This window comes from Zootermopsis nevadensis, unplaced genomic scaffold (assembly GCF_977971745.1).
Source record: "Zootermopsis nevadensis isolate Lab colony 2312 unplaced genomic scaffold, Znev_1.0 Znev_ptg000023l, whole genome shotgun sequence".
NCBI classification, from domain to species: domain Eukaryota; kingdom Metazoa; phylum Arthropoda; class Insecta; order Blattodea; family Termopsidae; genus Zootermopsis; species Zootermopsis nevadensis.
In genome coordinates, this window is record NW_028259155.1 from 9288495 (window position 1) to 9312526 (window position 24032).

The 24032-nt window shown below is 38.4% G+C and overlaps 2 protein-coding genes and 1 long non-coding RNA gene across 8 annotated transcripts in view; 2 read left to right on the plus strand and 1 right to left on the minus strand.

The window, feature by feature from the left end:
- Nucleotides 1-3264: 3264 nt before the first annotated feature.
- LOC110840103 (uncharacterized) lies at nucleotides 3265-6109 on the minus strand. The gene is made up of 2 exons (XM_022084906.2): nucleotides 5924-6109; nucleotides 3265-5791 (listed from the first exon to the last, which is right to left on the minus strand). The coding sequence occupies exon 2, from the start codon at nucleotides 5560-5562 to the stop codon at nucleotides 3463-3465; it is 2100 nt and encodes a 699-aa protein (XP_021940598.2). The 5' UTR covers nucleotides 5563-5791; nucleotides 5924-6109; the 3' UTR covers nucleotides 3265-3462.
- A 6729-nt stretch (nucleotides 6110-12838) lies between these two features.
- Nucleotides 12839-15062, plus strand: LOC110833235 (uncharacterized). Of its 6 annotated transcripts, none has more exons than XR_015536631.1 (3): nucleotides 12839-13438; nucleotides 14467-14607; nucleotides 14806-15062. It is a non-coding gene; the product is annotated as an uncharacterized LOC110833235 (long non-coding RNA). The 6 variants fall into 6 exon arrangements; XR_015536632.1 differs by lacking the exon at nucleotides 12839-13438 and adding an exon at nucleotides 13591-13689; XR_015536634.1 differs by lacking the exon at nucleotides 12839-13438 and adding an exon at nucleotides 13593-13675.
- Nucleotides 15063-18064: 3002 nt separating this feature from the next.
- Nucleotides 18065-24032, plus strand: part of LOC147872912 (cell division cycle protein 20 homolog) — a 149676-nt gene continuing 143708 nt past the window's right edge. Inside the window, exons 1-2 of the mRNA XM_087354448.1 lie at nucleotides 18065-18270; nucleotides 19506-19669. The gene's annotated coding sequence lies outside the window, so the exon portion shown is untranslated. The remainder of the gene's footprint in view (nucleotides 18271-19505; nucleotides 19670-24032) is intronic.

A 24032-nucleotide genomic window follows, 5' to 3' on the forward strand; every position in this document is an offset into this window, starting at 1 on the left:
ATGCAGTTTCGTTATAATTCACGTCAACTAAAGGAAGGATATTTGCTCTCCAGAAATATTTCCAACTGAGCACGGGAGGTTGACTGATGCATATAATAAAAATAACTCCTCATGACATACTTGTGTATCTGAAGGTAAATTCAGTGTTCTGGTGGCACACATAACGGCTTTTTGCGCACAAGGACGGAGCGACAAGTTTAAAATATATATATTTATTTTTCACAGTCTATACACAAACTTATTTAAAATAATGTTGTTAAAATATTATAACATTTACAGTATAAATTGTATTAAGTTATATTTATGGCGCTCCTTTATCGTAATACGATATTACATTATTCAGCGCTTTTATTTTTGGTTTTGGACGACATGTTTCGATGTTTTATGACATCATCTTCAGGTTTATCAATTTATACTATTTTAAAACTATTATACATTTCGGTGCATTGCATTTATTGATCTTTTAGTATGTTTGTAGATTTTCTGTCTTCATAATGATTTGGTGTTTGTATTTAGATGTTCATTATCTGTGGAATTAATTTCCAAGTTTGTTATTATACAAGTGAGTATGGATTTTACATAGGAAATATAATAAATATTATGAGTGTAAATATAAAATATAATAAAAACATACCAAGTTTGTATTGTGATGTATCATACGTTTAAAATGTTGAGAGACAGATTTTCGAGATTACAAAGACGTCGAAAAAGACAGCCATATTTTTACTCGCCGCTTTGAGAATCTGAAATATCACTTAAAATGAACGCGTTTGTTAAGATTTTCTATTCTGGTTTACTGTAATCTATTCACATTTTGTATATAGACTAGATCAGAGAAATTATGTACGATTCAATGTTACGTGAAGTGATAAGAGTTCACGAAAGACTTTTATCTGCAAGAAAGAAACATCAATGCTAGTGGGGCGATGTAATTCAATGAACGAATCAGCAGAACTGTTTGTATTCTGAATCAAAATACACTTATCCACCCTTTCATGCTTTAAGCAAAATTATTTAGCGTGGTACTGGATCATTGGGGAGTTGTTTAATGAGATATATAATAGAAATCAGTGCAATAAATAAACGCGTTAACCAAGGACTTGAGCCGGTCTTGAAAACAGCAACGAATGATGTCGCTGTGTGAGGTTAGGCGCCTGTGTAGAATATTTAGAAGAAATAAGAAATATACACAAGATTTTATTCGGCAAACGTGAAAGTGTGGGTACATATGGGATTTGGGGATATCTATAAATTAATAGGAATATAATATACAAATAGATCTTACTGAAAAATGTTCTGGACTGGATGTATCTGGCTCACGATAGTCCAGTGGCGGATTCTTATGCGCCCGTTAATTAACCTCCATGTTAGATAAGACGAGGGGAGTTCTCGTTCAGCTGAGTACGTATCAGATTGTCAGGAACTACTCTTCTCATTGGTGTTCGTTGGTTATAATGCCAGAACACTTCACTCACAAACTATTATGCTCAGTATCGACTAAAATTTGTATGGGTCAGTGAATTTATGCATGTGGTATTAAAGAATTGGTTCGCTCACACGCAAAGCGAACAGTATCCAACGTACCACTGTGTTGTGCCATTATGTGCAGTGTATACACTATACACTCACTCCTGGGAACTGTGTAACCTGTAGGCATGCAGTATGTCGAAGGCATGATTTATGAAAGAGTGTGTTACGTGATAGCAGGCAGCCAGAATATTGTTCGATTTGGACCCAAGTGGATATGAGAGTTAACAAAGAGTCTTTGTTGAACATTCAGTACTCAAGTGCGTTTCTGAAAGCGATCTCTGAAGGAGAGTTTGTAGAACACAAAGAAGCAAAGCAAGATTGGAAATTTGAACAAGGATTTAAATTTATTACGTAAAAAGAATTAACATGAATCTAACTTAAAACACAGTTTTATTTCAGGATTGAAATAAGTAAGGCCTACATAACTACGGATTTTATATTTTGTACATTTCATTTTATACTGTTAAATAAAGGAGAAATTAATTTGATGAAGCATGTAGCACGCATGGCCGAGGTAAGAAGTTAATGTAGTATTTTAGTAGAGAAACCTGAAAAGAAATCTACCAGCCGGCATTTCGTCTTCCCCTCCCATTTTCGAACCGTCTCCGATTCAGACCGACAAACTGGGTCTCTCCCTCCAGTTGTGTTCACTTCTTCGGTTGCAGCAGCCTGTACGAATCGTTACCATGGCTCCATTCTGCACGGTCCTCTTAGAAGTGGACAGTACGGGTCACTTTTCACAGTCCATTGCTTTTGGATGCGATCGCCATTACCACACGGCCTAAAAACAGGCGAATATTTCGTCCTGGTCGCTCCTGCTTTTGACTTGTTGCTTTAAAATCACTGTTTTTCAAAATCATAATTTTCGAGACAGATGCTTGTCTTCTGGGATATTGCACCGTGTAGTGTAGTGTAGTAGGATACATATTGACCGACGTTTCAGAGGTGCTTACTGCCTCCGGCATCACCGCCTTTAAACATTCTTCAGTGTATATCAGGCTACATGGCACAACGTCCCAGAAGATAGTTATCTTAATTTTCATTAAATTTGTTCTTATGCGCAATGAAACATTATTTTGAAACATTTCTTCACGGTGGACACGAAGGAGATATTTCTTTGACTTTAAATAACTAATAATTTGCATATAACATATTTGGTAGTATAATTACTGTAGTTGAAACGGCCTGAACTAGCAGGGGCTATAAATGAAGACCGAAATGTAAATTTCCATTTGCTTTGGGTTTTCGCGTTGTGTAGACTCGCAGGTAGACGTCAACGGTTTGGAAAACCGTACTTTTTCCATTTTAGTTACTCCATCTTCAGCCTTGACGATGGACGCAACATTTTTCTCCGATATGTTGGCATCTTCCTTCAAATCTACACTGCGCCATAGTCTAGAAAATCAACGTCGTTATCCTCACAGCTGTGAAAAACTCGTATATGTGCCACTTGTTTGTTTGTTTGTTCCTTGGTCTTGATAATTACAGAATTAGAATGTTATTTAAGGTACGAATAGAAGGTAGAAATGGGAATGAAGAGAATTGGAGATAAAAAGAAAGCAATCAAGGAAATGGGAAAGAAAATTAAGAATTAGTTGAAAAACGTTCCAAGTCAGTAGAATATCTGCTGCATAGACTTTAAAAATAATAAAAACCGTAACGATGAGAATATGTAAGATTTTTAATAGTTTTTACATATTTTAAGGTACGAGACCAATTTACTAGACACTGAAAGCGAAGTATTAGCGTAAGCTACATTTATTTCATACACATCAGGAATGAATATTTGACATTGAACAAGACAGTTTTACACTTAATATTTTTCATGTGGTTTTTCAAGTTTAAGAACAACTATGATACAAACTTCTCCCGTCATTAATCAAATCATAAACTTTTTCATTTTAGTGAAAATATAGTGCAGACAGTTGGCAGTCATTCTGTGTTTCGTGTGCCACGTTTAATATGATGAAGTACATAATTTAGAAATAGTTGTACTTGTTCACGCGATGTGTTTTTTGTCTTCACATGGGACAGACGTCTTTTTGAGATCAGTTTGTGCCATGCGATTTCTATAAAGAAAGAAAGAAATGCAAGTGCATAGCCAAACATTAATAGATAAATGGGTGATTGAACGTGTTTGATGCTGAAATTATGGTACGTGTCAGCTAACGTGTAAGACAGAGTTGTCTTAGTCGAAATTCTTCCTTCGTCAATAAATCTGTTTATCCATTGCATAAAAATGCCTGCCTCCACAATTCTGTCTATGACGTCATTAATATGTTCTAGCAGCGGGTTTCCCTTCAGGACTGCCATTACTGTTTCGAAATACATGACGTCGCCATCATCCAGGCCACAAAGCAAAGGTCTGTTGTTTTCATCTGTTGACAATCCAATGGATTTCCCGTACTTTGTGTACACATCGAAACAAAGTGTTGAAATATTTTGATATTTCCTTGCCCAGTTGAGACACGCTTCGGAGTCAGGACAGATTACCATGCCTTTCAAAATTTCCTTGCCCACAGAATCGGTGGAGTCTTCAAATAAGTGCTGGTCCTCTTCGCTGAAACCAAATTTCCTTCCAGAGTTTAACATTTGATCTATAGTTTTAATCGGTTCTTCATATCCTGTATCGATAAGGAATGAAGTGAGATAGGCCTGGAAGACGGTGTTGAATGCGACGCTGTGGCAAACCCACGAAAAGAAGAACACTCGAAGTTGGCTCGTACGAGGTTGTGTAGTTGCTGACATCCCCAGCACCACTGCTATAGTGTTGTCTGTAATGCTTTTAACATTCCTGTAAGCTTCGAATTCCGGCAAGTGGAATCTTCGTCCAAATTTGGAAATGCAGACCATTGCAATTACAGCGAGGACAACTGAGAGAATGAAAGAAATCCATAGTTCTGCAGAAAATATTCCGAAGAGACGACTCCATCTTGGACGTTTAATAGCACACGGTGTACACCAAGCTGCTCTTACGTTGTAGTAGCTCTGCGTGGCTTCCAGATTGTTCGAAAGATTTTCTAGTCTATCGACAGAACCAATTGCTACATGTGCATTTCCGTCTTCAAGTCCTGCCTGTAAAACCTCCATTTCTATACTATCTGTAATTTCTTCACTATTTGGATAGTGTGCAGGCAGGGGTACAATAGTCATGTTCAATGTCTCAGCGATTACTTTCAACATTTCTATTTCCCAACCAGAAACTTCACCAGAATACGTCCCAGAAGTCTTATTCCAAATGAGTTCCGATACCACGTAAGGGTACCCCTCTCTGAGTAGCACTTTGATGGGACATCGATGTAAATTCTTCCCGACATTTCCTCCGAATATCCCGCCATTTCTGACATCGTTCAAATTTCGTGCCGAGAGTATCTTTAGAGGCACAGTGCCTTCTATTGGATTGCATCTCTCTGAATTCTCGTAAGGCAGCCACGTGTGTAAACTCCATTGTGTATCTTGAGTCGAATTAGTCTCGTGTTGTTGGATTACCTTAGTCGCTTGGTGTTTTGACTCAGAAAAGAGAACAACGCTATTTGTAACTTTGTGAAGCCAGAGTTTGGTGAGTATAGCTCGTGAAAGTTTTGTAGTGTTATAATTTGGGCAGGCGTTCATTACAGGGACAACAGATCTCGCTCTCGGATTCCATGAGTCCGTTACAGTCAAGCCCGCCAACTGCTTATAAATATGTTCAGTAAATTTATTAAACTCCCGGCAGGCTCCTGATGCCAAAATAATGTAACTTCCATGAGGGTTTATTTCTTTCCTCATGCTGCTGTCGATCTCATAAGCAGTGTTCAACACGAGTATTGGCCAGCGAATTGACTTGTGAAGTTTTTCTATCAAATACCCAACTTCTTCGCTAGTTGAATCTTCTTCAGCAAGAGGCAGGACTATCACGAGAGGACGCCCGAGAGTGAAATGTTCTTCGCTGATGGACTTGGTGCACTCCATCAAAGGGTGTTTACGAAAATTGACTTGCAGAAACGCAAGGGATGTTCTGCAAATTACGGCGTAAAACAGCGGAACAAACATGGCGCGGTGCGATCTTTGAAGTTCCGAAAAGTGAAATAGTTTTTGCCTAATATATTACAAGAATTCCAAACTAATACAAAAATTGTCGCTTTCACAGTCACTTACAAACGGAATTGTTCAAAACCACAACGTTCCAATCTGCGTCGAAAAGTGTTGTGGAATTTTTGTATTTTCACAGGCTTCCTTGATTGCTTGACAGTTGAACCGTCACACGTCCACAAATTCTTTCCTGTAACGCAAAATATTAGAATTCTATCATGTTTTTTGGACTACCAGATATCAGTCTTTAGTTATATTTGGTCTTAAACCTTCATAGACTTATAATAGCATTTGTAGAAATTCGATAGTGCTAATAACTTACAGTTCTTCAGTAGAAGTAGTTAAGTAGAATTTTTCTACAAGTTACAGCAGCTATTCATTTGAACCTATTTCAAAAATTATCACGAATTCTTAATTTCGTTTTCAAGTTTTAAAGCGCAGATATAATTTTGTAGTTGGTGTCCAACAAACATTTACTCACAGTGTGGCTAAATTGAACCTACCTCTGGCACAGACAACGGAGAACTGAAAAAGCGATGGTGAGTGTTTGTGTCCCTTCTTCATTTGACTGTATTCGACTGCAAGTAACACGTACAAATTACTCTCTGACTTTCACCACTTCCATTAATGTTACTGATATAATCGGTAATTACACTCATTGGAAAAATGATAAAGAGTTTCTTGTTATATGGACAATATAGAACAGTTTCTTCGGAATGCATGACTAATGACGGCTATCGAGTGACTATTGAGTGACCAAGTACTGAGTTCAGGGGTCACAGTATCAATACGGACCAAACGACGACTTATTATGGCAGTACCCCGTTGAATGAGGATGATATTGAGAGTTATTTTTCCCATTACTTGATTGGGACCTTTGATCGCTTTTCCACCCTCCTTTTTCTTTATTTCGCCTTTCCTTCCTGCCCCTTCTTCTTTCTTTTCTTGTTGATTTTGTTTTGAGAAGTCGAAAATGCGTGCAACATTTTGTGACATGCTCTATTTTTTAGTTGGCTAGTTGTTTGCCCTTCTCGCTACCTTAAAGCTAGAGGGCCTGCCCCTTTTCGGCTGTCCGCGACTGCTTGTTCAGTATATTCCCCAGCTACCCCACATTTCTGGAGGCCTCCTCTTTCATCATAACGTGAAGACTTGTCATGACCTGGTAACAAGGGAAAAACTTGGCCTAGGCCAAAACACGTGCTTTCGCAAGATGTAGCATTTGATAACAGAAAGTTTGACCAAGGTTTTCTTCAGTCGTATGCTTGTTTGTGCCGAGGAGTACGTTTCTAGATCAGGCACGCCAGTCTAGAATAGGTGTCAGACGTTTCGGACGTAATCACCATTCCCTGATCTTGGAGACAGTGACGACATCTGTAATGATGGACTTACGCTCCGGGTTGAAGCAGCCGATCGCCCAAGATTTATCACTTCAGTACCAGTTTCGTGCTCGTGCGATATTTCAGAAAATTATTTTCACGTTTATTATTTGTTATATTATTGATGTATTGACGTTTGTAACTGAGTTATGGGACTGGCGGACAGATGTACTTTACTGGCTAATAAGACTTCGAAACACAAAATAACATGCTATAATTTGGGAATAATTTGAGTCAAAGTTTCTTATTTATTGCTGTAGATATCGATATAAAATGACTGTGTACTGGTATTAACGCCATCATTCAACGGAGTAGATCTTAGTCCAAGAACTATGACACGGGTTTAACGAATTTTGTGAGACATTTGTTTCGAAGTATTGTTCTAGGTGTCAGCGTAAATGACAAGATTTATCTTTACTTATCGCCGCTTGTAATTATCATTTATCATTATTATTGATTAAAACTGTGAAAGTCAGACACTTCGAAAGTAACCGTGTTCGTTCACGACAAACATAACAGATTTTACAATTTCAAGTCACAGTGAGAATTCTTGTAAAGAACGCCCCTGCTACTCAACGGAACTGCACCAACACACGTTCAAGATACACAAAAGTGAGATCAGAAGGATGTGCTGTTTAGAGGACAAATACATTCTAGGCGTGGTAATGCAGTCAGAGGTTACTGTCAAAGAACAATGTGGTTCATCGATTGCCTTAAGCCACTGTTGCTCTTATATTGTCCGAGGTCATTGTTTCGAAACCTTGTGCTACAATGAAGAATGAATTGGTCTTTCCTCCCTCCTTGAACTGCCTTCAGAGTAGAGGGACTTCTCCCCACGTTCACCCATCAAAATTCTTTATGCATTGCGTTTTTCGTAATACGACTCACATTTTATTAATTTACTTAATCTGAGTTTCTTGTACAAATAAAGACTTTCCTCGTTACGTAATGTTATCCATTTCCTGCGCAAATTACCTGCCTTGAGAAGTTGGCGTTTAGAGGTTTGAAATATATTTTTCATCTATCCCAAAAAAGAAAGTTGTCAGTGGAACCACGGTTCCGGAGAATTTGACGTAAATACGTCTGTACGGAAAAGAAGGTTATATATTGGCTTTATTATAAATATTTCCTTTATACATGCTTTACAATTGAGTAAAGTTTGATTAAGACTTTGCTTATTTAACTTGAATTAGTTACGCTTAAAATGGGTCTGTGGTAGCTGAATGTAATGTAACGTAATGTAATGTTTTCTAGGTAACAAAAATGCCGAGTAAATAGATGTTTCTTAGGTAACCATCTTACACATTTTCCTTTCACTTTTTCGTCACACTTTTTTACCGAATGACACTGGCCCTAAAATATAGACGTATTTACGTCAAAAATCATTTTGTCAAGCAAATAAACAACAGGAACAAACAATTGAAATGGTTCTTGTGGTGGTATATCGGATGGAATTATGGGATATCTGGTGTTGACCATCGTCTAATATTCCGAACAGAACACAAAGTTTCGGAAACTGCTTAACAAAGGCCACAAATCAGCAACTTTTTTTGACGTAAATACGTCTATATTTTAGGGTCAGTGTCATTCGGTAAAAAAGTGTGACGAAAAAGTGAAAGGAAAATGTGTAAGATGGTTACCTAGGAAACGTCATCTGGTTTTCAATTGAAGCATGGTGCTCTACCCCGTTCCTTTATTTCTTTCTGCCGTTCTGATTGCGATGTGTGAGTGTACTTTCAGGATCGGAATTACAGCCCTCAGCTAAGATTTACTGAAGTTTTCCTCAGACAATTATATTCACGAATGACACTCCCTTTTGATTTTCTTGTTAATTTGTTGTTCTTTTATTTATTATTGTGTAGATATTTGTGTTGGTGATATCTTAACATCGAATTTCGGTACATTCATATTCATTTCGGATGATTATTATAAACAAAAGGCTTAAATGTAAGATTTGAGGTTTTCACAGCGGTGAGTATGAAGATTTCTGTCTTCTGGGTTGTTGTTGTGTAGTCTGGTAGAAATTTTCCAACGTTTCAGAGATCCTTGCTGCCTCCATCGTCAGGACGTGAATTTTATTTATTTTATTTCTTTCGCGAGAACTTCGACTTTGTTGATAATCAACTTCTTCATTGCATCATTCTTTCATCCAGTAATGCGCTTAATATTTTATTTTCATATAAGAAATTGCCGTAATTATTTCTTCCTGAAAAGAAGAAAATAATTATTGCCGTATATTTACATTATTAAATAATTGATTCTTGCTATAATTAACCAACTCCATGAACCAGAGTCCTCCTTGAGAAATCGATAGTCACTCAGGAAGTCAAGAAATCCTCTCTCCTTTCGTGACTTATGGGCCCCGTTCACAACAGCCGCGCAGCCACTCCGTATCCTCAGCCAGATGAATCCAGTCAATCCCTATCTCACATCCTTAAGATTTATTTTAATATTATCCTTCCATATTCTTGTTATAAAGAAGGGCAATGTTATTGACATTTTGTGTTCCTTCTCAATGGGGCCGGAGGTTACTTTTTCTGCAGCTGTCACGGAGCCATCTTGCGCTACCTGGCATTGTCAATCGGGCAAGTATTGCGTTATGGAGGAAGGAGGGTGTACGAGGTGCGATCGGAAAGTTTCGTATTACCTTTAACTGTGGCCATCGGCCCATATGTGTGTCTAGGTTCTCAGGTAAGTATCAGCTGTCACGTGATGCGTAATCTGCTCGTCTGCTCGTAAGCAAACCGTGTGAACGCAGACATGCGAACTACCCATTGCGAAACTCGCTTACCTTAGCCTCATTCCATTAAAGTAATATTATCACCACGTGAAGTGAGTAATAAGTAAAAATAAGAAATCGAAAAATGAGTTCAAAAGAAGTTTTAAGCGATGCGTCCACAGTCCGGCTTCATCAACAATTTCTGATTATAGTTTTCATGTTTATTAAGGATCAATTACATGTTTCGACTTCGATTAGTCATCTTCAGGCGTTTATATTTAAATGTTCGAAACTAACTGTATAGACAGGCTGTCAACGTAACGTTGAACACAGCGGGATGCATACCTTGAAACTCATGACACGTATAATGATGTCAGTTGTGATCCTGGTGACCATAATGATAATATTAATCGCAATTAAATATTTCAGAAAAAGCATAAAGAGACGGAGCTCCAGCCCCCCCCCCCCCCCCCCACATATCCTGCGGGCAAGAAATGCGTCATGTTCCTGAACATTCAGCTGTTTGCTTAGCTTCAGCTTTGATGTGACGATTTTAACACGCTGTGCCAAGTAGACTTGTTGATTTCTGGCATAGTTTGTATGTATTTTGAACCTTATCGACTCCTCTTTTCAAGGACTGACATAATCTAGAAACATGCACGTGTAATTTTTTAATCTCTCGCTTTTAGTAGAATTCAGGTCGAGGTAATTTCAGAATAGAAAGTACAATATTTAGCATTGTTCGGATAAGTATGTTAGGATATTAATGGGAAGAATGAGATTGGCCGAACATGTAGCACACAAACGGGAGACAGGAATTTTTTTTTCACATTTCGCCCCTGCAAATTCTCGGTTGGCAGTCACAAGTTCCCAAACAGAAAATTAATATTATTTGTCAAGGACTGATAGTCGATTTCCGTACCTTCGTATCGAGAGACCGTCAGTGCAAAAGTAATGCCATTCCATCAGCGCAAACAGAGATTAGGTTAGGTTAGGTTAGGTTAGGTTAGGTTAGGTTATGTTATGTTAGGTTAGGTTAGGTTATGTTAGGTTAGGTTAGGTTAGGTTAGGTTAGGTTAGGTTAGGTTATGTTAGGTTAGGTTAGGTTAGGTTAGGTTAGGTTATGTTAGGTTAGGTTATGTTAGGTTAGGTTAGGTTGGGTTGGGTTAGGTTAGGTTAGGTTAGGTTAGGTTAGGTTAGGTTATGTTAGGTTATGTTAGGTTTGGTTGGGTTGGGTTAGGTTAGGTTAGGTTAGGTTAGGTTGGAAGCGGTGCCCAACGCTGGGCCTCATTTCCTTGTGGCTTCGGGGGACTCACTAAATAAGGGCATTCACATTCTGTTGTTTCAGTTTCTTTATCTGTCAATAGCCTAAATGTTATGAAGTGGAATAAACCATCGTTCTAAACTCCAGAAAAGTCATCTGAAGGAGTTTATGTTGCCATTCTATGAGGCTAACTATCCATAAAAGGCTGGGCAGGAAGTCAGCAGTAAGTACATATAATCCGGACTTAAAAACATAAATTTCGTGGAAACTTTGCACTGGTGCTAGAACATCCGTCACTATGACGCTGCCCGTTGCTTCTCTGTTTGTATCAGCCGTCTTGGTAATGATGGGTGAGTGTGGGTACAGGTTGTGAATTAGAACCCTCAGCTCGGAGATAGTTCAGTGTTACGTACATTAGTGAAGCGATTTGCGATTTAGCATTAATATACTAGAATTAGTAGTATTATTAGTAGCAGAAGCGTTAATAGTAACAACAACAATCGGCTGATTAACGCAAATAGGCCTGTTCATCTTGTTATAAATTTCTACAGTCCGTTTTATTTGTTCAGTCCTCACCCACCCGGCGGTGTCCATTGGGTACAGTATGCAGAATGCAGCAAGTTCGTTGCTACGGGACACATTGCAACCCGGTACCCTTTTGTTTCCGAGTGTACACGCCTGTCCTCAGTAGAGGGTAATTTTTCATATCTCCTCTAATTTTAACATCGGCTCTGATATCTTTAGCCTGAAGAAGGAGTTAATACGTTCCTCCACGTACTTTTTCATTAAGTAATTCTACTTTTTTTTCAGAAAAATTGTTTTTCGGTGTCATGTGATTCTCACGGCTAACAGAGATAACTTCCTTAAATAGCACTAACCAATCGATCTTTGTAATGGTAAAGTGCTGTGTTTTCTTCGCGGTACGGATCGAATTCTTAAATGTTGTTAATACGAACTTCACGGATTCAAAGCGTTACAGTTGTCTAAATCTGTGGTCCCTGAAAGACGTTCCTGTACCGCCGTAATTCAGCCGCCATCAGGTGAGGTATGCAGAATGCGAAAGGTGGAGTGCTTCACCACGCGCCATGCTACCCTCTACCCACCTGCCAGCCAGGTTCGTAAATTCCCGTCTTAAATGTACACTGATCTGTTTATCTGTCCTCTTGTCTTATCTTCCCCGTGACACGTGTAACGTTGTGTTGAGTGGTACAGTTCGAAGTTCACACGACGTCCACATTTATGTCCGCAGAGCGTAGACCACGCACCACGTGTGACGATGTTGTGTGTGGACCGGAACGTTGCTTCCGAGGAGACTGCAGACGGCTCGCAGTTTGTGTGTCTATAACCACAGGTTCAATCCACTTTCGTGTCATCAACTTCTTTGGCGATGGGCAATCCTCTGTGACTGTTCAACTGTCGTTAATATTGCGACTTGAACCAACAAAATAAAACATAAGTTCATTGTAATTACAATAAAAATTGCAAGAAGAGAGACTGTAAATTAAACTTAGAAAAAACTTTGAATCTCACAGTTTTTACTGGTAATGCTACTACTACTAAAACGAATAAATGCATTTGTCTTTGGCTTCGACTACAACACCAACAACAACAACAATACCAGCGGGATAAAGCGATGGCGCTGCAGTCCATCGGCCCCCTGCATATTTTGCGGACAAGAGCTTTGTCGTGTCTCCTCCTTCTTTTTTCTTGGTTTCAGCATTGATATGTTGATTGTATCAGGTGATGACATCGCATCAATCTTTGTGTTTATTTTCAACCATACTAACTCCTGTTTCCTCTTATTTTTTTCAGAGAAAGAAAATTGAATTCAAATCTGCCATTTTTCTTGTAAAATTCGTCTGTCCCCCTTGGTTGCTCGGGGCGTTTTTAAGCAAATAACTTGATATTTCTGATTATTGATTGAGTTCTTGGGACGGTGGAAAACAATAGGATTGGCCGAACACATAGCAAGCAGAAGGGATACAGGAAAGAAGGGTAAATTTACAATTTGAAGGATCGATAGTCGATTATATCGACACTGAACTACCCTTTAGGCGGTTTCGCACTGAGGGACCGGCATTGCAAAGGTTTATATTATTTTATCGTGGCAGCAAACAGCCCGAGTGTCTTATTAATGGCGTGTGTGTGTGCCTTGGCGGTCATCGGAGTATGAAGACGTACCACGATCGTCCGCTCCCGAGGCATTCCGTTCCTCCAAACTTGTTTATGCAAAACTGAAATTATGCCGTGAATACGTAGTTAACTTTTAAGATAACGATTCGGGATTAAGAGGGTTTTTCTTTTTACCTTGGTCAGTCTGGAGATAAGACCAGTCCGTCCAAGGGAAGTGAGTCGATAACCGGAGTGTTTATATACAGAGGCTGAAGCCACTTACGAGCACTCCGAGTTCTACGACAACCGCCACTATGAAGTTGCTTGCTGCTTCTTTGGTGCTTTCAGCATTTGTCCTTGTTTTGTGTAAGTATGGATCTGTGATCTGAATCGGGATTTAATTGTATTATATTAGATTGAATTGAGCCAAGCTAGAGCTGGCTCTGGTGTTTGAGACGGCGGACGGTGCGCATGCGTGCGGTGAGCTTGTTGGAGGGGTACTGATGCGGACCAACCCTTCTCGCCAGAACACAGAAAGAAGGAAGTCAGTCCGACACTCTCTCTCTAGTTATCTGTAGTTGTCTGCAACCTCTCTCCGGCTGGGTACGCCCTGTGAGGTGACCTCAGGTTGTATGTGTTTTATTGTAGTAGCTGCCCGTCCTGTTTGTTGGAGGACGGGGCCCCTACTGATTTGTTGAGTTATTTTGGGTCCCTCGGGGGTTGTCCAGGCCGAGAGGGCACCGTATTGTGGGGCCTTGATTGTATTTATATATTTTCATTAAGAGCCTTTGGTTTTGTAATTGTTTTATCAGTGGCTCCTGGTAGTGTACGTACATGTTTGACATTTATGTTAAGAAATTAAATTGGTTTATTGTTAATTGTATCTTATTGTGTTTGAGTACATTATTGTCTGGGGCGTGGGGCACGCGACCCTCCGACATTTAGAACTGACACCTCCTTCCCGTTTCGACTGCGGTTGAGGTTGGGGAGAGCGGTCACTGGCATGGCAGAGCATGTTACAAGGCCGTGTTTTCCTGTCACAGTCGTGTTATCTCAGGTGCTAGTAAAGTAAACAAGTCGATGTCATTTCGGGGTCACGGCGTGAGGTCACGTTTCACTGAGTTTATTTTTGCACTAAGAACCTGGAAACAGAATCCGAAAATTTTAAAACTGCTGAAAACGAAACAGGCGGCTGAACTCTGCGTTACTGTTCCGTACGCTTACATCTGTGAAATGTCAGAGTTATCTTGAGAAGCTAATAGTAGCCCAGCTAGTCATCATTGTGATTGTGTGGTCAGTGAGTACCTCTGAAACGTCGGTCATTCCAGATTACATCGCGCAACGTCCGAGAAAGCGACTATGTTCATGATCTTTTTTCTTTTCTTTTTTTCAAGTGTGTCCTCAATGGGCTTCCTGCGTGAGCTGGTCGCGATGTCAGAAAAAGTCCTGTGGCCCAGAAGAGGCCTGTGTTCTGGATAAGTTCTGCGTTCCGGGTTACTGCTACTGGGTACCCGAGTGCGTGCCCAAAAAAGATGGTGTGTATCAACAGACGAAAATGTCTTTACCGAGCTTGCAGCAGCCTCGTTTGAGACACTGTTCTTCCTCTTGGATATATGCGTGTTTGTTTGTTTGTTTGTATACACGTATCTAGCTTGCATCACAAGCGTTGAGCGGGTGGTAGTGAAAATGGTAACAGAACTGACAGTCCCTCTTTGTTTGGCTTGTTTCCCCAGTTCCAGTCTGCAGCGCGGTCTGCCCGCCTCAACAGCGCTGTGGAATTCTGAGGCAATCTCGTAAGGGAGAATACATGTATACCCCTGAATGCATCGAAGCTTGAGAGACGTCTGAGAAAGGAGACACATTCAACTACCACAGAGCCATCTGAAGCCTTACTAATTCAAGTTGATTAAGCAATGTCTTAATCAAACTTTACTCAATTATAAAGCATGTATAAAGGAAATATTTAGAATAAAGCCAATATATAAACTTCCTTTCCGTATAGACGTATTTACGTCAAATTCTCCGGAACCGTGATTCCACTGTCAACTTTTCCTTCATTCACATTTGTCCCGTTTTTGTAGGGCCTGCATTTTCTTACCTCTCTTGGAGGTTTATGATTCATTTGTTTCCAATTTTTAAATGTGATAGGTTTGATATCCGGTTATTCACCGAATACCCGAGTTTGTTCGCGAATTCATTTCATAACGAACATCTCAACTATTCTCTATATTTCTTGCTACAATAATGACTCGCTCTCTTTAATTATGGCATTCCTTATTTCTTATATTCTGCGTGGTTCGGGGTATTTTTGAAATGTTAACAATGTATACATTTTAATTTAATATTTTAATTTTACTTGCTTTCATAGTATGAATCCTTAGTCAAACATACATACGTGTTTCACTTTCATTAAAATAAACATTCACCGCTTGTGTAACAAATTTCCTATGAGACGAACACATAATTAATTAGTAACTGTTTGTGTTTTATAAGGAATAAAGCATTTCAAATGAATTTTATTAAGCTTCTACAGGAACATAGGCAAAACAGTATATTGAACCTGGAAGCTGTACAGACGAAAGCAACAGGGGATAACTTGATATTTAATCGCGAAAGATAGCCCAAATCATTTTATGATTTTCGATGTCATAAGGGGACGGATGAGAATTCATTTCCAAAAGATCCCGGAGCTTCAAATGCCATATTAGTTTTCCACTGAATGTGAAGGACGTACTGGATTTGTATCAGTTTTAAAACTGAACATATTTGAAAGAACAACTTAGGACTTCAACAATACAAGCCAAATTTTCTTACATGAACACTAATTTTGAAAATTCAAAACCGTTTCATATTATCGCCGTCATCCGACGGTGGAGAATTGCTTTTCCGTCCAAACTTAGGTCTCTATTAGCTTCAACAGCCGTCCCTAACAGGTCCCTAGTTTCCGTAGGACTGCAATCTGCTACTGTTCGTTTACGAAGACAATCCCTCTGTATGAGGATTGTCAAACTCTTTGTCTAATAAGGGCCGCTCGGCAAACAGGCGACTGTCCTGGGAACCATCGTGTTTACGTGAAAATCACAACCGCCTACTTTTACTAATTTTAAGCTTAAGCTCTGCACATATTTTTCGTTCGTCCTTTTTCCCGCAAGCAGACACAAATGTGAATATTATTGAAACACATTTTCGCTTTATTTAATTGAAGTATAAAACTGCCATAGGGCCTACAGAAGTAGGTATTTGAAACTTTAAATTTGTTAAAACTTGTTACATTCTGGGTCGCACATCGCGTGTAATTTGAGAAATTGGTGGTCGCATTAAACACCGAAGAGGGCCCAATGGGGGCAAGCGAGATGCGAGCACAGCATTCGACTGTTTTGTCCGCTCAAATTTAACAGAAGCATTTTTAAAATCGTAAATCTCGTCACTTTCTTCGAAAGTCTCGTCAGTGGGCCCTATCCTTCGTCGTATATTATGCAGTGCAGTCTTTAAAATCGGATTTAACGCGTAGTTTCAACTATGCCTTGATTTCCCAAGTGCCCTTCAGGTTTAATGACTAAAACTTTGTATGCATTTTTCATCTTTTTTCTTTGCGAGCTTAATCTATACTTAAACAACACCTCTTCTTTACATAGGCATTAGGAATTTTCCTTTAATCCCATAGAATTTTACGCCAAAATGCACATTATTTCCACTCGTAATTGGATTGTTCAACGTTACTACTGGGTTTTGTGGGTCAGGTTACATTTTGATATCATTGTCGTGTCTTTGAATTCCGCGCCCCTGTAATGATGTTGCTGTATGCATAATCCTAACGTTTTAAACGCAGTGATAGACTGCCCGAAATAATAATTTTTCTTCAACCGCAACAAATGCATTGTGGTATGTGTTGTGTTTGTTTTGGCTAACTACAGAGCGTGATACGTATACGCGCTACCTGCGCGACACCTAGCGGTGGTCGTCAACGATTTGCAACGTCTCTCGTAACGAATTGGCTGAAATTACGTTTCTGAATAATAATCAGTCTCAGCGGCTTTTCCAGGCTGATTAGTTTGATAAATTTGATGGAATGTTGTCAGATTTCATTCCCAGTGATGAGTGTACACGAAGCATGGATGGAGCAACGGAAATATCGACACAGGTCTATTATGGTTTAACATTTTGCCTTTCAGATAGAACGCGGGTGGATAGAAGGTTCTCAAATGAGTGACAGTAAGCATTTTCCGATTAGCATAAATTTTGGCACAAATACATTTAATTCTGATTACTTTTCAGTGTTAAAATGGCTTCCAATTTTGTACGTCGCATTGTAATCCTTTAATCTTTTAATTTTCTTCTTTGGAGGCAATCTCTTTCTTCCTTCAGTGCGCTCTGGTAACAGTGATGGATTGCTGACATTAGGCAGATAAACATTTATTCTGGTTCTGCGCACCTAGAGATCTGGTCGCCAAGATCGGGAGATTTGTCTTCAATCACTCCGTTTTGTACTGTCCCCACGCAAAGTGAACGTTCAAGGTTCTTTCTAAACGAAGAGGCGCTGTAAGAGATCTGCCTTGTCGGACATTCATCATCCCATCCAATGCTCATTCATGGGAAACATTAACTGCCGTCTGTGGTAATTTCTAGGCACGTAACAGGCACCATTGTGACCGATCCAGTACTGGGATAGTGGTTTTGAATCCCACGCGAGACATAGCTGTTTTTCCGAATTCTTTTGACGTTTAAAAAAGTAAGAATTAATCATTATAAATATATACGAAAACTTCTTTAGAGTCGTATTTTCTGCGTGTAGGACATAAGCTAATACGAAAAAGTTTTGTAATATTTATGCTAATATAGGTTATTTAAAAATGTAACTTTGTGTAACCGTCAAAAGAATTCGATGTTTTAACTACAGGACAGTAACAATAAATGTATTATTTTGTGTTCGCAGAATACGCATGCGCAAAGCTGCGCGGCCAGGTATCTAAGTGGTTGTGCCTCGGTCAGGCACTCAGTTTGCCGAGAGGAGGCTGCCAGCACAAGTGATGACGTCACTTGTTGTATTCTGGTGTGAACCTGTGTTTCATTTGACGAGCAAGTTTCAACCTTTGGATATATTTTTACGCAAGACGTGTGACTCTGAGAACCTTATATTTGTATTTAAATAACTGATCTGGTTAAATGATGTGTGAGTGTATAAGTGACTGAAGGAACAGGTGTGATAAATCAAATTCTTACGTACTACACGCTAAAATAGATGTTGCAGTCAACTGAAATAGTTATTAAAATTAAATTATTATTTGGTTATTCCGTCAAATCACAATGTATTTAAAATAAGATAATTAAAATAATTAAAATATCATTCTGTGTTCTATATCGAATAATCGATTTACAATTGGAACAGTTACAACATGTTTCGGTTTTATTAAACCATCATCAGGTGTAAAATTATATTAAATTTAAAACTCAATTACAATTTTTTACAATTTTTCGTAGTGTAGTTTTTTGGAGGTCGTGTCCAGATATTTTCATATAATGGATCAACTTTATTGTTTGAAGTGATGCTTTTGAAGTTTACATCGGTCAGAGATGAAATAGTAGACAACTCAGTTGTGTCTGGAGGTGATGCAGAAGTATTACCGTATCCGATCAAGGTTTATTACTGAATCAATTATCTTATTTTAAATACATTGTGATTTGACGGAATAACCAAATAATAATTTAATTTTAATTTAATAAGTCACAATATGACGCTACTACACTATCTCATGAAATAGTTATGTTTTGTCGATGTGAAGTAAAGAAATACATTTTGAATTACAGACATGACATTATACTCTGTCAGTGTCTCAGTGCTAAGTTGTATGATACTGTACTTGAATTTAAACTTTCAAAGTAAATTAAATCGTTTTCTTTTATTAAACATTTAATATTTATAAATGTATAAAAGTGAATACTATTCCGTGTTTTGCATAATTCGTAATTTCTCAATGTTAATCTAGAAATTTAAAAGGAAGTAAGTGTTTTGAGTGATTAAAAATGAAGTTTCAGTAATCTCGTTGTTACATCATTCGTACCTGGTGAACTCAGCAACTCAGGAACTGTATTGATGGTTAGGCCTACTTGTAAGTAAAAAGTGAGTGGTTTTTACTGCAAAGCGGGATGTATAATACAACCAACTTTCCCTCGCCAAGCGCATCTGAAATATTAGTGAACTCTTTTTGTAACAAAGATATGTACGTGTTTTAATTAACAATTCTCAGTGTCCGAACTGTTCTAACAGAGTTTTCCCTGTAGTTCCGTATTACGCACAGTAGTGGAGAGTTGTATTTTTTTTACAGACAAGTAACTACAGATGTAAAAGTGGAATTTGCATGTGCTACGGTGTTGATATCAAGATATAATTAAACGGAAGAATCTTTTTTATATTCTGTCGTGTTTTTTGTGACAGGGTGCAATTCAATCGTTCAGTGTGACTCGGCCACCATTTTGTAAGGGAATTCTTCTCGGACCTGAAGACAGGGCTACTGGTACCTCAACAAGTAACAGGATGCATTTCAACTACTCAGCTATCGCAGTTCGACTTCTTGTAATCTTCGCATTAGCAGCGAGTTCGTAAGTAATAATATACAGCATGTCCAAGAAATTCCAAGCTTTTAGTAATAGTCTGTAACATGCACATTTATATTCAAAAGATGGTAAAGTTGCGTCATATTGTGATATAATAAGTATATATTAAATCTTGTTCGTCTAATCACAATAAATTCTTATTAAATATTAAAATATTACAATAATTAACATTTAAAATATTTAAAATATTAAATGATGTTCTTTATCGAAATATTCGATTTACATTAGACCATCATTTTTCATGTTTCACGACTTGTTTCAGTTCCTAAAAGAACCATCCTCAGGTGTATATAATTATATAAAGCTTAAAAACGATAAATAATTCAAATACAATTTTCATACATTATTCTAGCGTGCATTTTTATTAGATTTTTATCAGATATCAAACGATGTTCTTTAATATTTTAAATATTTTAAATGTTAATTATTGTAATATTTTAATATTTAATAAGAATTTATTGTGATTAGACGGACAAGATTTAATATACACATTTATATTGTTCGTTGTTTTCTTCATCTTAGGAGACATTTAGAGAGTGAATGCGTTTTGCAAGTACGTTAGTTGTGTCTGCGTGAAACAATTCTGTCTCGTCATTCCTGAGTTTCGAAGCTGTCACTGTTCCTAACTTATTGACACTAAAAATGTTGCGTTACCGTAGAAAGATAACAACGGAACTAGCTGTTTACTAAACACCAGTATTTACGTGATACTTGCATAGAGCTGTATCTGTTCTGAAGAATACCTTCTACGATATGCGTCGTGTAGTCTGGTAGTTTATCGACGTTTCAGAGATACTGCCTCCATCATCAGAGTGACCTGATGACGGACGTTTTGATAAACGTATGTCAAATTACACGTAGTAAAATCCTGGAAAACAGCCAATTACACACTGAGAGCGTGTAATATCATTGGTATAGATTTTCTCAAATAAAATTATACATGGCATAAATTATTCTTTATGATTTTTTCTTGACATTTAAATAAATATTTTAAATGTTTAAGTATTACAGTCCGATGTCTGTGTTATTATTAGGTTTTTTTAAAAAAATGTACACCAGTTAAATGTAATCTGTGAACTCGCAAGAAAGACATCGTTGTATCGTATGCTCTCAAAACCGAACGCGCACTTTTTAAGCTTATTTTCCAGCGATTAAAGAGAATTTGAAGTCTTCGGTGTTCATTAAAGATTAACAAAAACTGAGAAGCACTTAGCGTTGCACTGGTACCTTTTATATTTCTGAAGGTCTGGAGCTTAACAACGTTTTAACATCACTCATTTCACTAGTACGCGTGTTTATAGTAACTCCCCACATGTGTTTATAATTAATTCTGAAATAATAAATATTTAAACTTGCAGTAGAACTGCTTGAATGGTAGGATAAACCAAATGGAGATTTTCTCGTCTTATCCGTTGACCTAAAATCCCATTTTCTGAACCTCCTTATTCACCTACCTGTAACTTTAATAATATTCAGAAAAAGCTTGGATGCTTTTTGTTGTAAAAGATTGGCTACAAACTTATTTGAAATAAAACGGTGAAGAACGTATTTCCCGCCTTCCCGTTATCGGTTCCGTACTTTTATCATTTCGGATAACTTCACACCATCCTTGATTTTCCTCGATATTTTTCCATGTTCGGCTTATATTCGGTGAAATTGCATCTGTGGATGCCGACGTTGTCCAAAGAAAATTTAATTTGAAAATGAATCATCATGATATGGGAAATAGCAGTTAACATATAAATATAAATATAATAAATTGTGTTGTTATCAAATTGGTATTATTGTCTGTATGTTATGTCGAGTACATCAGATTTATCCTTGACTAAAAACGTATCGATTTCTTGGAGGCATGTCTCCTGGTACACGTAATGCATTACGTCGTCTCTTTATGTAATTACATTAACTGATCCATTATCTTTGCTTATCCGTAATGATAAATGACATCCATTTATGTACCGCAATTTGTATAACTCATACAGCAAGATTTATTTTCGGTTTTATGGTAACAAAGTTAATTTTATATGAATATATTCATCGCCCTGATGACGGAGGCAGTATGACCTCTGAAACGTTGGTAAACATCGACCAGACTACACGGCGCAACAACCCAGAAGACAGAAATCTTCATACTCTGATGACGGAGGCAGTATGACCTCTGAAACGTTGGTAAACATCGACCAGACTACACAGCACAACAACCCAGAAGACGGAAATCTTCATACTCATCGCCCTGATGATGGTGGCAGTAAGACCTCTGAAACGTTGGTTAACATCGACCAGACTACACAGCGCAACAACCCAGAAGACAGAAATCTTCATACTCATCGCCCTGATGATGGAGGCAGTATGACCTCTGAAACGTTGGTAAACATCGACCAGACTACACAGCGCAACAACCCAGAAGACACAAATCTTCATACTCATCGCCCTGATGACGGAGGCAGTATGACCTCTGAAACGTTGGTTAACATCGACCAGACTACACAGCGCAACAACCCAGAAGACAGAGATCTTCATACTCACCGCTGTGAAAAGCTCAAGTCTTACATAATTTATAAAATCTGTACATTTGTACTTGGATGAAGATTGGACTTAATGTAACCATAAAATTATAACTGTGAAGCCATCTCCACTTGGAACGGTTCCTTACCTTCACCCTGAGTTGTCAGTGTAAAAGGGCCAGCTTCACAACGAATATGTTTTCATTAGTCGTTTACATTGGAATTAACAGGATTTTCATTCATCTTCATTTCCCAGAATCTGCTTATGAACTGATGTCTACACATTTTCCAAAAATAAATTCTTGGGAAATGAAGTATACCGTACCCCCCACCGTGGTTCAGAGCACACTTTAAACTATAGGGCCCCTCTTAATAATCACCCTTTTGGTTGGGGTAATGGAATCTGCCCTGTGGGTGCCCCCACCTGAACAGGAGAATCTAGACTTGCCCAGAGTTGGCAGAGGCCTGAAAAGATCATCCGTGGAGACACTGTAAGCCAGAAACATTTAAATGATGAAGAGCTGAATTTTCCTTTTCCTAGAATACCTTTGGTGCGCGCGATGTACCAATACGCGTTTTCTAGGCGTGTTTGAATCCATGCAGTTGACTTCCAACTCTAGACGTTTGGCATGTTTGAGGCTACTCCAAAATTGTACTCTGCAATCCGTAATACCAACATGAAATGGTACAAGTTGTGATGTAGCTGGATTACGATCTACAGTGACGTCAATATCCATTATATTGCATCAACTGATGATGTCATCACCTGTTACGCTGTCATTGGCTGGGTTATTGTTTGCATAATTACCTGTTTAACGAGAATGGATGACAAATTTTAATGGCATTTGGTGTGGATGTTATGTCATTGGAGGTTGTTCCAGTTTGTCACTTTTAATTTCATTTCTTATGGAAATTTAATTGTTTGTTGTAGGTTAGCACCAACAGTGACTCCAAAAACCACATACGCATTTGGAAATATCCAAACCTGTCACTGGTTGCAAATCTCACTGGCCATTCATCTGGAGTGCCCCATCTGGCCATGTCTCCAGATGTAGAAAATATCGTAACCGGCGCTGACGATGAGACTGCACTTCTGGAAAGTGTTCACTAAAGATCGTTCACAGTAGGTAAGATGTTTAACTCATTCATTGGGAGGGGGGGGACTTGTATCTTGTAATGTTTTTTAAGGTTACATTTGTAGACATTTATAAAAATGTTTGATGTGATTTTCATCTCTTGTTTCAGGAGAAGAAATCATCAGTCCTGGATCTCTTCACTAGCATCGGACGAAGAATCACCAGATGCTGCATAATGCATTGCTGTTTCGTTTTTATTATGTTGTTCTGATTAATTGTTTTATTATAATTAATTGTTGATGATGTTAATTTATTGGGGGACGACATGAACACAATAAAGAGGAACGCAGAAGTTTTACTAGAGGCTAGTGGACACGTGGGGCTGGAAGTAAATTCAGAAAAAACTAAGTACATGTTAGAATATAGAGTGAACAAACCAGCAACTATTAACACTATAATAAGACACTATTGCCATACGCGTTTCGACCTCAAGAGGTCATCATCAGTGGCATCAGGGAAATTAATACATTTAGTCAAATGGTTCAAACTGGATTCAGAATTAAAATACTAGATGCTGTTGTTCACAGGAGATGAACTCGCACTTGGCTATTGATTCCGTGTTCGGTGGCCGTTGCTGGTCTCGGCGAGCTGTACTTGCGTCGTCTGCACCTGTGAACTCCAGAACCGTCGGCGAGACACTGTCAGTTGGAAATGCATGGGTGTATATAAGCTTGAAATCAGGGTGGCCAACTACTGAAATTTTTTTTA

What these genes read in the sequence shown, in the direction of transcription:
- LOC110840103 (XM_022084906.2), bottom strand. Translation starts at nt 5,562, where the DNA reads ATGTTTGTTCCGCTGTTTTACGCCGTAATTTGCAGAACATCCCTTGCG.